This window comes from Sceloporus undulatus, chromosome 6, assembly GCF_019175285.1.
Source record: "Sceloporus undulatus isolate JIND9_A2432 ecotype Alabama chromosome 6, SceUnd_v1.1, whole genome shotgun sequence".
NCBI classification, from domain to species: domain Eukaryota; kingdom Metazoa; phylum Chordata; class Lepidosauria; order Squamata; family Phrynosomatidae; genus Sceloporus; species Sceloporus undulatus.
Window position 1 is genome coordinate 135,562,059 of NC_056527.1, and position 17,717 is coordinate 135,579,775.

At 42.4% G+C, this 17,717-nt stretch overlaps 1 protein-coding gene and 1 long non-coding RNA gene across 2 annotated transcripts in view; one reads left to right on the plus strand and one right to left on the minus strand.

The window, feature by feature from the left end:
* GRIK4 (glutamate ionotropic receptor kainate type subunit 4) overlaps nt 1–17,717 on the plus strand; it is a 434,886-nt gene that overhangs the window by 313,825 nt on the left and 103,344 nt on the right. Inside the window, exon 8 of the mRNA XM_042475094.1 lies at nt 14,556–14,717. Coding sequence (XP_042331028.1) covers nt 14,556–14,717 — 162 coding nt within the window. The remainder of the gene's footprint in view (nt 1–14,555; nt 14,718–17,717) is intronic.
* LOC121934525 lies at nt 1,190–13,485 on the minus strand. The gene is made up of 3 exons (XR_006104634.1): nt 12,575–13,485; nt 2,893–2,988; nt 1,190–2,332 (listed from the first exon to the last, which is right to left on the minus strand). It is a non-coding gene; the product is annotated as an uncharacterized LOC121934525 (long non-coding RNA).

Consider the following 17,717-nt stretch of genomic DNA (forward strand, 5'->3'; position numbering starts at 1 on the left):
ATAGCAGAAAAAGATTACAGCAATGCTCAATCTGCCTGGGGGTTGCCACAGTGAACATCCCCTGGAGGCAGAACGTTTTTCATGCATGTGGGCATTTCTTGCCCTGGGCAAAAGCCAGGATGGCACATCAAGCCTGGAGCTTTAAAACATTTCTCTGTCCCTTCTAGAACTAAATAGAATAGCTGAACAAAGAAAATATTTCCCCCATGACTTGGAAATAGGTGGGTGAAAGTTTCTATTAAGTTTCTAGCTTGAACTGTGTTGAGTATAATGTCTCTGGAATGCTACGCAGAGGGTTAAAAGTTCAGTTCAGCCTTTGAAGTAGTATATTCCTTTCACTGTCCAAGCCATCGTATTCCCAATTACCATGTACAGATGTGAGAGTTGGACAGTGAAGAAATCAGACTCAAATAATCTCATTTGAAATGTGGTGCTGGAGAAGAGTGCTGAGGATAATGTGGACAACCAAAAAGACAAATGGATCCTTGAATAGATCAAGCCTGAACTCTCCCTGGAAGCCAAAGATGATCAAATTGAGGCTGTTGTACTTTGGTCACATCACGAGAAGCCAGAAAAAACAATAATGCTAGGATAAATGGAAGGTGGTAGAAAGAGAGGAAGATCACAGGCCAGATGGATAGATTCAATCAAGGAGGTCATGGTCTTGAATCTGCAGGGCTTAAGCAGAGCAGTGGAAGCCAGGGGTCTTGGAGATGTCTCATCCACAGGGTCACCATGAGTCGGGGTCCACCTGAGGGCAGTTAACAACAACAGTCCTTTCATGCCCATGGCAGTCTATTGTGTGATGCCTGCAAATAGTTCATGCATTCGTATTTCTTTATTATGATTTCTCCTGTGCATGTGACCATTACAAATAGAGACCCATATTGTACCATGCAATTGTGTCATGTCTGTGTCTAAGGTTCTGGTGTGTGACATGGATCTAAACAAGGAGTGGACAACCATTGACTTCCAGATGTTTATGGAGTACAACTCCCAGAATCCCTTACTATTGCCTATGATGGTGAGAGTTGATGGAAATGGTAGACCAGAAATATCTGGAGACCCGCAGTTGCTTATTTCTCATTAACATAATCAGGCACAATAAACATAGTCACAGAGATATGTATGGCTTGAATGTGGTCATTTCAGAAATTAGCTTCCTGAGTCTATTTCTTACTGCTACATTCAAAGTGTGACAGGGGGCAAAAGAGTACATTGCAGGTGCTGACTTGACAGTGTGTCCCACCGAATCATAAAAGAGGATACTTTATGTGCATGCATACATTCTACAGATGAAAGAGTCATTTACAAGCTAATTTTGGTTTAGCGTGCAGCTGTTATTGCAAGATAGGGCAGGTTGAGGTATGGACACAGTTGCTCTGCAAAGAAAACAACTGCTCCTGGCTCAAAGAGAGTCTGTTGCAAGGTAGGATTTGCACCATGCACTTCTGGAAGGCCAACTCTACTCCCTGGCTTATGACACACTAACATAGTGAGGATATGGAGCTGACTTAATTAGATCTGTAACTAGCTTCATTGTGCAAAATGATCAAATATTTGGTGTCCTTCAGAGAACTCTTCTCAAGCTCAGTCTGTCCCATGTGAAAAGTGTTCTCTATTTACTCTCGTTTATTGATTAATTTATTGGGGGGAAATGTAGTCTTACCGCCGACAGTGTTCTGACAGGGTTAATTAAGAAGGAAAGTGGAACTGGCTGAAAACCTGGCCAGATGGAAGAGAAATTTAAGGAAATTAGTAATATTTAAATGAAGAGAGGCGATGGGAGAGGAGCCATTTAAATTAATAAATCTAGAGGGATTATCAAGCTACTAATGAACCCTCTGAGTTTTTGCAATCATATCCTAGCCCAGGGAGAGCGGTGGAGGGGTTATAAAATCAGCACGACTGGCTCTATGGGATGGCAAGCGGAAGGGCCAGCTAAATCAGGCATATGGAGGGAGGGATAGGGAATTTGCTGCCGGAAGGAAATATGATATGTATATTTAAAAGCAAGGATATTAAAGTAATAGAAGATGGAGAAGTTGTCAAGTATAAAAGAGGGCAAGAGGTTGATTCTCTGCTGCATCCGAGAATGGACTGAAGGTCATCCCCTTGGAGAGATAGGTGAGCTTATTATAGTTAAAAAGAAGGGTCAGCTGGGAACTTTGCTTGTCAAATAATTCCTCCTCCCACTTCTCTCCTCTGTGCGCTTGATTGAAATTAGTTTCCGTCCCTGTATTATTGTGGAATCCAGGGACATTAGGCTGGAGAGATGCGATGCTGGCTGGCTTCCATCAAGATGGGTGACTCATCGTGACTTGAAATCCTACTAATTAGACAGTTCAGCAGAGAGAAAAATGCAGCATGTGAAAACAGATAGGTACCTCTGGCAGAAGGTCAGGACAGAAGTGCCAGCTCTGTCACCATACACCGGTGCCTTTTGGGGGGTGGGCAGGATCAGGGAGCTGCCCAGGAACTCAAAGCAAACATTTCATGGACTGATCCAACACAAAAGCACTAGGTAGAGTTTATTCACATGGGTATGTTTATCATTTGATTATCATATAACTAACCAGTAATTACACAGACATTGGTAAAGAAGGTGGAAGGGAAATACCTCCCCGCCCTTCTCTATTGTATTCACAGTATCTGTTTTGTGGATATGAATGGCAGCAGAATTTTGGTTTCATAGATGACCAGTTCCCATAATGGTAAATGATAAATGGGAGCATTTGGAGAAAACATTTTGTGGGAAAGGGCATCTGGGGAAATAGCTGCCACTTGGCAATCCCCCCAAAAAAACTCCTCTACTTCACAACAGCAGTTACAAAAAGGCATTTAAACACAGTACGACCCCCATATCCATAGGAAATATGTTCCCAGACTTACCGCTGATGGATAATAGTGAACCCTATATTTCCAATTGAAGTAGACCATAGAGTCATGCTGGAGGACCTCCCAAGGCCTAGAGAGATCATATTTTTCCTGAAATGGATAAGCAAAACTACAGGTTACAGTCCCATGGACATGGGAATTGAACCATAGTTTTTAAGGGGAAACAGGAAAGTACCACTCCTCAGTGCCACATTAAATACTCATAGTAACTGTTTGTACTTCCCTCTCTACCCCTCTCCCCAATAATTTTGTTGAAGGTTTGAATCACTCAGTTTCCAGTCCAAACCAGCAGTGAAATCTAAGGACTGGGGGGTGAATATTTTACATTAGTCTTTCCAAAACTTGTCCCTTCATTGCACCACTGGCCCTGCTGATGGGGGATGATTGGAGTTGTTGTTCAAAACATAAGGAGTTGTTGACTGAAACTATGTCAGAGAAGGTTGTTTTACATAGCTGCCCTTTCCCCACCACCTTCTTCAGTCATCCCTTCCACCAAGAAGAAGCAGGAGTTATTGATTGCCCCATTACACAAGTGAGGAGACCCTTTCTTGCCTAAGAGTAAAAATGGCTGGTGTTATTTGGTTGCTGAGCAATAGTGCAATTGCTAAATGTTATACCATGAAACAGAATGTAGAAGTAACAAGCTACAAGGAGCTTAGTTACTTGTAATGAGATACCTTGCCATGAGGGTGCAATGAAATTAACTGAAAAGTAATGCACTGAGTTGGAAGAAAGTTGCTTTTGCTGGTGGGATGAGTAATGGTTTCCGGTTAGTTTTAAAAGTTGGTCTTCACTGTGTTTTTAGAGCCATTTTGACAGGGGGTGCTCAGTTTTTATGCCCTTCTTTTACCCATCCTAAGGAATGCAGAATGACAGCAGGTCATGCAGCAAAAAACAGAGTGGATTACTCCTTAGATGCTATGATGAGTAATGAATGACATTCAATCATCTACATTTAGCGTCACTTTGGGCTGCTTCTTCGCATTTCCACATCCCCATGCACTGTTTCTGCCAATCCACAGTCTACCCTTCCTTATTAATTATTGTGCTGAATAAGATCACCCTTCCAGTTTCCACAGAAGAGAGTGTTCCAGCACCTTAAAGTGAACAGGGAACTCTGAAAAACTTTCCTCACCCCCATTTTATTCTTGCCACATCTTCTCCCCTCACATAGATCTGTTTTGCAAAACAATGGGGAGAAGTGGACAATTTGTTCCTTTTCCCTCTCTTCTCCACTCTTGTGAGCCCATGTGGGTAGATGTATATATGTGCACACACACACACACAGAGCATTGCAGATCCAACTTAAAATGTGTAGAAGAGGAGGTGTCCCCATCCAGCCTTCAACCCCCTGGATGCTCACAGAGACAACCAGTGTACTGTAGTGGTTTGAGCACTGGACTCTGGAGACCAGGGTTCAAATCTCTTGGCTATGGAAACCCATTGGTGACCTTTGGCAAGCCGCATTCTTTCCATCTCAAGAGGAATGCAAAGGCAAACCCCCTCTGAACAAATCTTGCCAAGAAAATCCTGTGATAGGTTGACTTTAGGATGGTCAGAAATGATTTGAAGGCACACAACAAGAACAACAACCATCAGAGAACCCTACCACCACTACCATCACCACCACCACCACAGTAGGTTTAAAAATAGGTCCAAAATTACATTTTTTTTCAGTCAAAATTACCCTCTAGGAAATTCTGTTTGAGCCTCAAAGGCTGTTTTGGCTGCACCATAATGCCAGATATAGCTTTGAAAAGTGACCAGAAAAATTTCCAGTCTGTGACAAGAAAAATGGTATAGTCCACATATAGTTACAGTTGCCCCCACAACTTTTGGGATATGCCCACCCCCTTATCTTAAAAGAACAGCCACAACATCTAAAGACTGGGAGAGGGATATTTTATATCAGAGCTACTCAAAGTCTGCAAACCAGTGCTGGTCCATTGAGTCCTAGAGTTGGAAGAGACCTCACAAGGTGCCATCCATTCCAACCCCATTCTGCCATGCAGGAACACAGAATGAAAACACTTCTGACAAATGGTCATCCAGCCACCTCCACAGTGAGTTTCCAGGAAATGAAGATAGGATATTAATAAGCCAGAAATATGTTACCAGTCCTGGTCACACTGGGGTGGGTGGATGTTGGTCCGCTACCGCCAAGTTTTTATATTATCCACCCCCGACTCCATCATCAGTCACATCACTGCTTTCAAAAAACCAATGAACATTTATTCTAATTATATATTAATTATTGTCATCTACCCTGGAAGAGTGATGGAATATAAATGCCTGATGTACATTTTTTTAACTCAGTCAATCAGCGATTGGCACAAAGGAATGGGAGTTTGTCAGAGATAAAAGATCCGACACAATTTTCATACCATTTGCCCATCGCCCTCCCATGCTGTACTGTTTGATGGAGTCAGTTTATTCCAAAGTGAGCTGTAGGAAAGAAACTGGCTTGCTAAAATAGGGATTTCATCATCCCCACCCATGACAGCTCTGTCAAGAGGATGCAAATCAGCTTGACTTTTTAAAATCTGAAGTAAAGCACGGTCAATGATATGAAACTACAAACCCCTGCATGCCAAAGGATGTTGTCATGGCAGGTACTATAGTTGTGTGGTGTGAAAGGACTGCTGTAGTATTGTCCAGAACCAATGGTCAGGGGTTTGGACAATACTATAGGAGTCCAGTGTGACAGGAGTTCTTTCACACTGCACAACTATAGTACTATGATACCACTTTAACTGCCATGACAACATCCTTTGGAATCCTGTGGTTTGCAGTTTGGTGAGGGAAGAAAGCCTTCTGTCTGAGAGCTCTACATATCCCTCCCTAAAAACTGTATATCTCAAGATCCCATAGACTATTGCCATGGCTGTTAAAGTGGCACAATAATACTATAATAGTGTAGTGTGAAAGGACTAGAAATTTTGGCTAACAGTCATGAAGAAATCACCATGGAAAGCATGTACAGTTGGCCCCTTATATGCCTGGATTCTTTATCCATGTATTCAACCATCCATGGTTTGACTATATTAAAAAACTATATAAATTCCAAAAATCAAACCTTGATTTTGCCATTTTATATGAGGGACACCATTTCACCAGGCCATTGTATTTCATGGGCCTTGAGCATCCACCGTTTGGGGGGGGGGTGTCTTGGAACCAAACCCCAGCAAATACAAAGGGCCCACTGTATTCGGATCCACAAGCAAAAGAAGAAGCAAGTCTTCAAGTGCTTATTGGTGGTTGTATTTTATTCTTGTGATTATCACGCTTTGCATTGAGCCCAATGCATTTTGGCCTTTATGATACTGAATGGCCTTATTAAAAATTCTGTTAGTTCCCCAAGGCATTTTTAAAAATAATAAATGTGCATCCAAATGGAGACAAGGGGCAAATACATTTTAATCAGTGAACTGTGTGATTCTCACTCCTGTTTCAATGCCTTCTGCAAACTGTTGTTTGTTGTGTGCCTTCAAGTTATTTGTAATTTATGGCAACCCTAAGGCAAGCCTATCACAGGGTTTTCTGCAGCTGAAAGTGTGTGACTCACCAAGTGCACCCAGTGGGTTTTCATGGCTGAGTGAGAAATCGAACCCTGATCTCAAGGGTCGCAGTCCAATGCTCAAACTGCTACACCACATTGGCCCTCTGTAAATTACTGCAAAATAAAAAATAATCTCCAAATATTTGTCTTCTGCAATCCCAGATCAGTTGCATTTTTAACCAATTTTTTTTAAAATAAGCTTTAATAAGAACTCTATTTTTTTTTCCTTCTTTTTAATTCAGGTTTTTTTTCTGATGAAACAGTAAAAACTGTAAGAATATTAATGTTTTTGTATGTATTTATGGCTCTGTATATACTTCCTCCTTTTTAAAAAAACAAAAAAAATCATTTTCAACATAGTCTGAATGTTAGGATTGTGTATTTCAGAGAAGCTTCCAGTCATAAACCTTTTGATGGGAAGAACAGACACCCAACAGATAGAAATGCTACAAATGTAGAAATGTACACTCACACAAACACACATACACACAAACTTTCCTGATATGAGACATAGATACAGATGTACCAGAGGCCCTCATGCAACCCAAACATAACAAATAGGGAAAGACTTTAAATGTGGCATCAAGTCCATCTGCTCTTCATGGGTGACTGGACGATCCTGAGTCCCTCACAACAGTAAATGATAATATGTCTCATGTATTCTTCCTATGAATAACCTAATGCTGAGTTTCCCAAATGTTGAGGTCAAGAGGGGAAAGAGTTGGGAAGAAAATGAGCAAATCTGCATTGGTAGTAATGAGAATTAATGTTCGCTCAACTCTGAAGATCTCCTGTTCGCTTTCTTGTCTCTGCAATAGTTCAAGCAATCTTAGACTGCTTCATCGCTTTATAATTTGCTTTCTCTATCTCCTGTTAGTTTAATATCCTCCCTTTTTAAATATACATACCATCTATCCATCTCAGGACAAATTCTCTTTTTCTTTAAGGCAGAGCCATTTCACTCAATTAAATATCTTCTTTCCCGCCCTTGGAGAATGTGTTTCAGCAATGAAGCCTGCCTGTCAGCTAGATCTTACAATTTGTCTTTGGAACAGGAATTGAAATAGTAGTTTTGTTTCGTTTTCCCAAATCCATTGGTCATGCTGTCTGGAAGGTTTCTGGGAGCTGTAGTCCAAGAAAAGTCACTTTTCCAAGCTCTGCTTTGGGCCAGGTGCCTGGACCTAGCTCTGGATCATGCCTGAGTCTTACCATGACCTATCAAAATTTTGCCCTCTAAACCTGCCCTAGACTTAGATATGCATATCTATGGTATTTCAGACCCCGGAATTATTTCAGTCCCACCCAAGGCCCCTACAATGACATCAAAATGAAATGATATAAAACATGCCATGGTCAACAAATACCATGCTAAGCAAACTACAAACAGGAGGAGCAATCCTTTTGAAATTGCTGAAATGCTGTGCGGAGCAACAGCAAAAGTTTTAATGACTCACCTAAAGCTAAACTGCATGCAAAGCTGCGTTCTTTCTCCAAGCTCTAGACTAAAATCTCACCAGATTCACTAATACATGCTGCCCATGTAAGCTTTAATGCCAGTACAGCTGGCGACGCTGTCTAGCTGTTCGTTAATATATTTGACTGAAAGTTTTAATTAAAACAATTTGTTCAGCGGGGGGAGGAACTGATTAGAACTTCATTAGAATAAATAAATTGTAGCCACATTGATGCTTGGTTTATAATAATAATAATCCCGAAGAGACGATTTCCAGATAGAAAATACTCATGGACTACTGTGAGATTCAAGGAAATGAATGTGTATAGTCCATATCCCCCCAGCAAGTGAAGCCTTGGGGAGTCTGAAACCATACAATGGAACACAAGAAAGATCTTGGATCTCTCCAAAAGTACGTAGTGGAAGTAATTCCATTATAGCTCATTGTTTCCATGTAATTTCTTGATGGCCTCTGTCTGTCTCACTCCCATATATCCCTTCCTCTCTTCCAAGGCTGAGGATTTAAATTTCAAAACCTTTATCGGGGAGATTAGGAAGTAGCAACTGAAGCGTCTACAAATTATTACCAGTGGAAGGGAGGCATGAAAAAGGGGAGAAGTGGAACCGTGCCTGCAGCCAACCAGTTCTTTGTTCCTCAGCATGAATGGAGTCTGGTCACCATGTGAAGATCATCCTTTTCCTGGATTCTGTATACAGAGATATACGTCTGGCTTTCAGTGGGGGAAAGGAAAATACCTCTTGTGTTTTTTGAAGCTGGAAGGGAGCTGAAGTCGAGGGCTTTCACTTCCAGCATCCATAGGTTTTTTGTGGGTTTGTCGGGTTATGATGCCGTGCTCTAGAAGGGTTTATTCCTGATGTTTCACCAGCAGCTGTGGCTGGCATCTTCAGAGAAGAGGCCTCGCTGAAGATGCCAGCCACAGCTGCTGGCGAAACGTCAGGAATAAACTCTTCTAGAACATGGCATCATAGCCTGAAAAACCCTCAAAAACACTCTGTAAGTGATCTTCTCAGTGGCATCTTCACCTCTGGTGTCACCTGGCGTTGGGAGGATGCCAGGAGGCGACGGCAACAAAAGGGTGTTCTCAGTCTTCACCTACTGTGAGAGACATCTCCTCATGAGGAGGTTTTTGCCATCATGGCAAAGCCAGAAGGAGACAAAACCATGGAAATAGGTGGACTGAAAACACTATGTCCATTGAACCTACTGTTGAGCAAGTATGCTTCCAAAAACTCAAAACTGTATTGGCCAGAAGATATACTATTTAAAGATGAAATTTATTTCTGCATGCAGTTTACTATGCAATCATTGACACAGTCAATATATTACAAATTTATAAATCATTTTTCTTTTCTATTTTTAAGCCATAAAGCTCTTAGGGTAATACTGTACTATTTAGTGAATAAATGAAAATGTTTTCCGGGCAGCATTAGAATGATGAATTGACTTAGCAGCAACCACTGGTTTCAGAGAGAGGCTATGCCTCCAGATGTTAAGTCTTCTTCCACTATCATTTGGGAGAAGATTTCACATCTTACATGGAAAACTGTCAAAGTTCTATTCCTCCCAAGTGTCCCCTTTTGAGCAAACACTGGAAGCCTTAAATGTAAAAGTGTTGGAAGGTTGCAAGAACAGCAATCTCAAGTGGCATGATCTACTGCTAGACCATACCATGGGTTAAACATTTTAGTGCTTCCACTGGAAATACTGTTTATTTCATTTATATGCCATCTTTCTTCCAGACCCATGGAAGCTCACAAAAATAACCAACTAGAAACTAGCAATAAAATGTACCTACCATGAAAATCATCATATTAAAATATTAGTTTACAAGCAGTATAAAATCATTAAAAAGCAAATGGATTTAAAATAAATAAATAAATAAAGCACCCCTTCCCTATACAAATGCTAAAATAATATCATTTGAATAATATTATTTTGCATCTGCACTGCAGAAATAATCCAGTTTGGTAGCATTTTAACTGCCAGGGCTCAGTGCTATGCAATTCTGGGATTTGTCACTTTCTGAGATAGTTAGCCTTCTCTGTCAGAGAGCTCTGGTGCCACAACAAACTACAGTTCCCAGAATTCCATAACATAGAGCCGTGCCACTTAAAGTGGTGTCAAGCTGGATTATTCCTGCAGTGTGGATGCAGCCTATAACATGCTAGTTAAATGCATCTGAGGAGTATTTGATACCCTCACCTGTGGTCTGAAATGCGACTTTCCCATGAGGTTTACCTTGGAATTGGAATTGGAATTGGAACTGGAATCCCATGGAATTGCTGATTCCCCATAAAACCCCCACATGCCATTGATGCTCCTGTGATGACTGTTCTCTTCTCTGCTGAAGTTTTCAAGCATGTTATCTTACCAGTGACATCCTCTGCTGCAGTCACATTAACCTGTTAAGTTTTCATTGACATGATAAGCCTGGTTTTTCCCCCCATCCAATTTTTGTCTGCAATTGTCTTTCCCAAGCAGCAAAGTGGAGTGGCTCCTCCAGGCAGCTGATTTTAGATGATGCCAAAGGTGGCACATTATGTCCTAACATTTTTGAAAGCTGGCTGTGAGGCTGGTGCAGCGAAGGAAGTGTCTACCAGATGGTGCTGCAGAGAAACATTGTATAGCAGTTTCTTAAAGCCCTTACTTTTATCTTGGACACAGATGGTGCCACATCAGGGCCAGAGCACACAAGATGCAGTTCGTACAATAGATTCAGTTCTGTGAATGGCTTTTTAAAAACCAGAAGGAGAAGCCACAGGGATTTAAATGTTCATTTTCTCTGTTCTCACATAGGAGAATGAAAAATTCCACGCGTTTCATCTCCCCAAAGTGGGCAATCTTAAGATTTGTAGTTTGTTGTGGCACCAGCGCTCTTTGACAGAGAAGGCTAAATATCTCACCAAACTAAAAATCCCAAAACTCCATAGCATTGAGGCATGGCAGTTAAAGTAGTGTCAAGTTGCATTATTTCTACAAGGCAGATGGAGCCCTAGTTGTTGTTGTTGGTGTGTGCCTTCAAGTCATTTCCAATTTATTGCGACCCTAAGGTGAACCTATCATAAGGTTTTCCTTGGCAAGATTTGTTCAGAGGAGGTTTTTTCATTGAGAAAGTGGGACTTGGCCAAGATCACTCAATGCAGTTTCATGGCCAAGCGGAAATCGAACCCTGAACTCCAGAGTCGTAGCCCAGCAGTCGAACCATGTAATAGTCTTAGTTTAGTTAATTTTGTTGTAATTTTAATGCTGTAAATGTATTATGAATGTACTACCCCCCCTTTTTTGGGAGGGGGATTCTTTCTTGCTTTTGCTTTTTCTTTTGAAAGAAAAAGAAATGGTAAGAAAAGCTGAAATAAAGGCAGAGCAGTGTCTTGTTGTGAGCTAAGAGAAACTTGGTGATGAACGACGGTTCCCTTGGAGCTCATCTGATTTCTCCACTCCTGCATCTGTCCCTTCATTTGATCATAAAACCCTCCTACAGCAGCATCAGCAGCATTTAGGGAACAATTGGAAAGTTGTTAATCAGCAGCAGATCTGGAAATCCAATAAAGCCCTTGCTGTAATTAATACAGGGAGATGCATACACACTGCACAAGTGTGTGTGTCTGTGTGTGCTTTGCTGAAAGGAAGAAAGTGGGTTAGACAATGGTACAGTCTTAGTCTCACGCAATAAACACAAGCAAAAATCTTATTCCCCTTCGTCATCTGGAGAAAGAGGAGCTCTAGCTACTTCTTTGTTTCATAGATGATCTCAGTTATTAAAGCCACAAAAAGGATCTCACCGAGGAGGAGAGGTTCTGCAATCAGGAGGAATTGGACTGCGGGGCTGATGCACCCTGCGGCAGATCTTGAGGATCAAAATTTGGTTACGGGATCTCCAGATCTTGCTCAGTCCTGATTTTACCTCTTATAATTTTTACGAACAGTCCTGAATTCAACTGTCAAATATTTATTTATTTTTTAAAAGCAACCAACACTTGTTGTTGTTGTGTGCCTTCAAGTCATGTCTGATTTCTGGTGATCCTACGACAAAACTACCATGGGTCTTTGTTGGCAGGGTTTGTACAGAGAAGGTTTGCCATTGTCTTTCCGTGAGGCTGAGAGCAGCAGTCATTGCACCTGGTATTAGATGTTTAATAAGCCCAGAGATCCTTCCCAGATGGCTATCTGGCCTGAAAACTGCATATGGAAAAATTTTCTTGCACTCTGTGCAGGAGAAATGATTTGGGCTTTTGCAAGACCTCTAGCCTACATGCAACAGTGATGAAAGGAGAACCATGATGGCCTCACCACTTTTCATCTCCCACTTGCTCCTTCTGTGTTTATATCAAGATGAATTTGGTTTTGGCTCTGTTCACACCAAATAACTTTACTTGTACTGAGAATGGCTTAACAATTTACTTTTGTACAAAATGCAATGCTTATTTCACAAAAAGGTGCTCAATTTTTTTTTCACAAGGAAGTCCAGAAATAGGAAAGTAACATATGCAAACTCCCATAATCTTGCTCAGTTGGTGGAAAAAATGGTTGCAAGCATCTATTACTTCAACACATGCACTAGCTCTTTGCAACACCATCCAAAAGCGAGAAAGAAGGTGCTACCCTAGAGATCCATTTCTTGAAAGAGAAGGTAGCAAGTTACCTTTTTAAAGATCTTATGTGGCAGCGTCACTTTCCATGCAGAATTTACCACTTTCCAGAGTAGTGAAAGCTCAGCACAGTTCAGGATCAGGTCTGTAACTGCTGTGCGTGTTTCCCATAGTTGGACTGAGCAACAAGTTGAAATTTAGCTTTTCATGTGTTAAACGGTGTCAAAAAACGCTCTTATCATTTGCTGAGTCATAATAACACACTGTGGGTGATGTCGGCTGGCTTGAAGCAGGTGCATTGAAGTCTCGCAAAGTCAGTCCAGGCTGCCTTGAGTAAAGAAAAAAATCTCTCCATGAGCCAAAGGTTTAGGTCACTTTCGGGGAGTTTTCCTGATGCTGTAAAATTTGAGTGTTAGGTCAGGCATCCCGCAGATAACAGCAGTCGCTGAAGAGAGACTTTTGCCCTGCAATATCTCCTCCATGCCTGTCTCCCAGGGAACACAGTTCTGTTCTATTATTTAATAATGCCAGGCTAGCACTTTGGAAATAGGCACCGCCATATCAACACATGCACACACAAATATTATGATGACTTAGTGTGCATACATACTGCCTGCTTAATGTACAGGTCGAGAAAGCAAAGGGCCGTAGTGCTCCGGCTCTTGACTTTGCAAAGCTGGCAATTTCTTCACTCTTGAAGGCAAGATTTTCTTTGAAGCTGGCCCCAGTCAATGCAACCGCGTGGAAGAAGAAATTGGGAATGAGACAGCCAGGCTCCTAGGACTTGGTTTGGCTTACCTTAAGCCCCATTACCCTTCTATCCTAGGTGGTGTCTGCAAGGGCCAGAATACTCTGGGAATAGCCTGGAGTATTCTGGCTCTGGAGCTGCCCCGACATCCACCTGTACCTGTTGCAATGCCAGGTGGCTGTTTGCACATGCATCCCACGGTGTCACCTGATGCCCCTGCCATGCATCATTCATTCTGAGGTCAGAATGAGGAGCCCAAAGTAGTTGCCTTGGCTGGGCACCTCATTCTGACCTCAGAAAGAGCAAGGGGCAAAAGTGGCACCAGGTGGCACAGCAGGATGCACATGCAAACAGCCCCCAGCATTGCAGTGGAGGGCTCTGGATCTTCCAAGAAGATCTTCCAGGAAGATTCAGAGCAAACAGTGACTTATTTTAATCAATTTTAAGGGTGTTATACTCCAGGCTCAGTTCTGAACTGGCCAGAACCAGAGACTGGGCCCTGTGTTGTCCAGATTCCTTGCCGTGCGAATGGGGGAAGGCCATTGCATTTGGCTCATGCAGACAGAGCCCTAGTTCTAGAAAAACTCACACTTGGAGACTTGATGAGATGATACTACTATCTTAATAAGTTTATTTATCTTATTACAGAACTGTTATTCCCACTCCTTGTTTTCAAGCAGAGAGATGTCACTTACCACACATACTTTCAAAAGGGCCTAGTTGACTAGTTTAGACCAGTATGGAAGGCTATTGAGGACCACCACGCCATGTTGACTATCCTTTGGTGAATGCACAGGAATAGTGGGATGGAAGAGATTGGGTGGTGCCCAAGCTTTATATATTCTAAAGTCCCTTTATATAAGGGATTTCAGCATCCACATTTTTTGACATCCTCAGGGGGGCCTGGTACCAATCTCTCATGGATATAAAGGGTCCACTGTATACAGTAATACAGGTTCTGCATTTCAATAACTTCCACTTTTTGGAAATACTCTGGTACCTAACCTGTTGAATAAGTTAATACTACAATATTCTATCTTTCTGCAAGCCTATCTGAGTCCCAGCCTGGGAGAAAGGTGGGAAATAAATACAATCATGAATGGGTGGATGGATGGATACTAGGAGTTGCAGTCCAACAATAACTAGGCAGCTTTATGATTCTCATCCAAGCTTTAAAGGCACAAACCCTTCCTTCAATTTCTCTGCCCAGTGGGCTAAACCAGTCAGTCCACTGAGTTACTCCTTGTAATTCTGATTTCTGTGTTTTGATTGTTGGCTTCCTATAGGAGTTTTCCCTTCAGCGACTGGACAGCCTCCTGGATGACCGGGTGAACATCATGGGGTTTTCTATTTTCAACCAGTCCCATGCATTCTTCCAAGAGTTTGCAGACAGCCTCAACCAGTCATGGCTGGAGAACTGTGACCACATTCCTTTCACTGGGCCAGCGGTAAGTAAAGAGATGCATCCAGTATCCGACCCATAATGTAATTCAGGTCTGTGGGGAGAAAAAGAGGCACAAAGTTAAAAAGAAGCGGATCTAATGTTGAATGTTTGAGGGTCTCGTGTATTTTTGAAACCTTATCCCCTTCATTGCTGAAGGTTACATGAAGTAAGTGAGTAGATTATATTTGAATGTTTATTTCTGTGTTGCATTTATATTATCCTTTTCCTGTAAGCAGGAGTGGGTAAAATGCAGCACCCAGAAGTCCCCCGCCAACCCCTAGATCCATTTCTTTTTTAAACTTGTGATGATTTTAAAGCCATTTTTACATCCCCCCCAGCTGCTCAAACCCTACAAAAAATACCCTGAAGGGAATGGGGGGAAGCTGAACATCAGAATCATTTCTAGCCTGCCCAAATCAAGCAATGTCCTGAAAGAAAAGGGCACATGGTGAAAAAATATTACCCTGGCCTCCTCTGCAGTTGCCCATGCCTGCTTTAAGGCAGTTCAAATAGCTCAGCATTCTTTATATCCTCATGACAAGCCAGTGCGGTAGGCCAGGATGAGAGAGTGAGAGCAACTGGACCAAAGGTTTTTCGTGATGCTGTGTGCCTTCAAGTCATTTCCAGCTTATGGCAACCCTAAGGGGAACCTAACACTAGGGTTTTCTTGGGCTGAGAGTGTGTGACTTGCCCAAGGTTACCCAGTGGCTTTCCATGTCCAAGCAGGGAATGAACCTATCTCCAGAGTACTATTCCAAAATTAATGGATGATTTTATGATCCAGTAGAGACTAGAATTTGGATCTCCCAGTGCCAAACTTTATCCACTACTCTCCACTGACTAATCAAATGAGCATATGTTTGATTTCATTCATTCGTTCATTCATTCATTCATTCATTCATTCATTCCTGTCCTGCCTTTCTACTGGCACAGGACATTACTAGAGTGGTCTTTGTCTGCCCTTTAATTAAAAAGACATTTCTGTTTGCTGTACAGAGAATGGTTGCTTTCTTCATTTTGGAGCAAAGCAGAAAAGTATTCTGGGACACAGTCCCTGAGTGACTTGTCTGACAGCCACCCTGCTCTTTTGGAAATGTGAGTGGGGAGGCATCTCAGAAATGTGTGAACAGCCCGGGCATTTGCTGGAAATGTTAAAGCATCAATAGGCAGCTGCTCTGAGAAGTGACATCTTGTATTTCCTGCTCACGTGAAAGGTCAAAGTGACCTTAAGTGGAGAAGCGAGAGTGGTTTGCATTGCATCACCATTTCCGCTGCCCTAAAATATTGAGGGTGGGTTGACATCTAGCGGATGGAGCAGCTGGCACCCAGAGGATACCTGTTTGCACATCTTTTGAACCTGTTGTGAGCTCAGCGGAGCTCCCTTCATCACTGTCCACCCACACCTCCTCCCCATCCAGGGAGACATTGCAGCTCATTCACTGCCTGGTCTTGCTACATACCTGCCATGATCTCTCCATTGCTAACTCCCCTGGATGACAGCTGAGATGTGTTATAAATAAGGCTTGCTAATACAGCCAGAGAATAATTGTGACAGACGGAAATGAATATAGAGTCCTACCTACCTACCCCCACACCACACCACATCACTGCCTTTTACTAGTGCACAGTTCTCCATTCATGACATTTAAATGTTTGGTTCTATTCTTAAGAGAGGAAATCCATTGTTAACCTTGTTGTTGTTGTTGTTGTTTGCTTTCAGATCATTTCTGACTTATGATGACCCTAACATGGGGTTTTCTAGACAAGGTTTGTTCAGAGGGGGTTTGACTTTGCCTTCCTCTGAGGCTGAGAGAGTAGGACTTGCTCAAGATCACCCAGTGCGTTTCTGTGGGGATTCAAACCCTGGACCCAGTGCTCAAGCCATTGTACTTGACTTGGTACTTATGGTGGAAGAAATGTTTATCTCGTACAAATAGGAGTTTTCCTTTCAATTGAATTAACTGGTGCAAGGGATCCAGTGGGGCGGTCCAGGAAGGACAGTAGCAAACCACCTACTGGTAAAATTGGCCTTGGAAGAGCCCTGGTGGTGCAGTGGTTACATACCTGTACTGCAGCCACTCACTCATAAACCACAAGGTTGTGAGTTCAATACCAGCAAGGGGGTCAGGGTTGACTCAGCCTAGCATCCTTCCAAGGTTGCTAAAATGAGTACCCAGCTTGTTGGAGGCAATTATCTTGCATCTTGTAAATAGCTTAAGTGGACAGATAAGAAGTATAGAAATGTACTTGCTATTGCTGTTGCTGTAACTGTTGCATGTCTTTAAGTTCTTCTGATTTACAGTGACCCCTGTATCACAGGGTTTTCTCAGGCTGAGTGTGTGTGACTTGCCCACTGGATTTCCATGACTGAGCAGGGATACAAACCCTGGTCTCCAGAGTCATAGTCCAACATTCAAACCACTACAACAGACTGGCTCTCATTGTTAATATTACCTACTAACCTTACCAGTGCAAAGTCCACTGAATGTTTCACTTAGTCCTTCTCTCCTACCTGGCAGTCTTTCCAGAATTTCCACCTAGGAAGATTCTAAAACTAACATGTTAACAACTTTTGCGTCCCTTAATGCAGCTTGGTCACAAATGGAGTGTACCCACATTTCTGGATGCAACACAGAGGGCCATTCTTTTGCCCTTGTGCTCTGTCCCAAAACCTCCCACACCCAGCAGATGTCAAGCCCTGGGAGCAACTATTGCTGCTTCTTATTACTGGAGGGATGGGGAGGGGGGACAATTCAGACAATAAAGATCTGGCTGCTCCAGGCTTCTAGGGGAAGAACAATGTGGGTACACTCCATTTGTGAACAAGCTGAGACCAGCTGCTTGTCCACGATCTCAATCATCGCCTCTTTCTGTGGTAGCAAGGGTATCTCCTGGAGCTTGACAGCAACTGGATATGCATCTAGGATCTTTACCATGGCATGCCATAAGCTAATGTGTAAAAGGACCTGATGTTATCCTTTTACAGAGCAAAGTTACTTTGGGG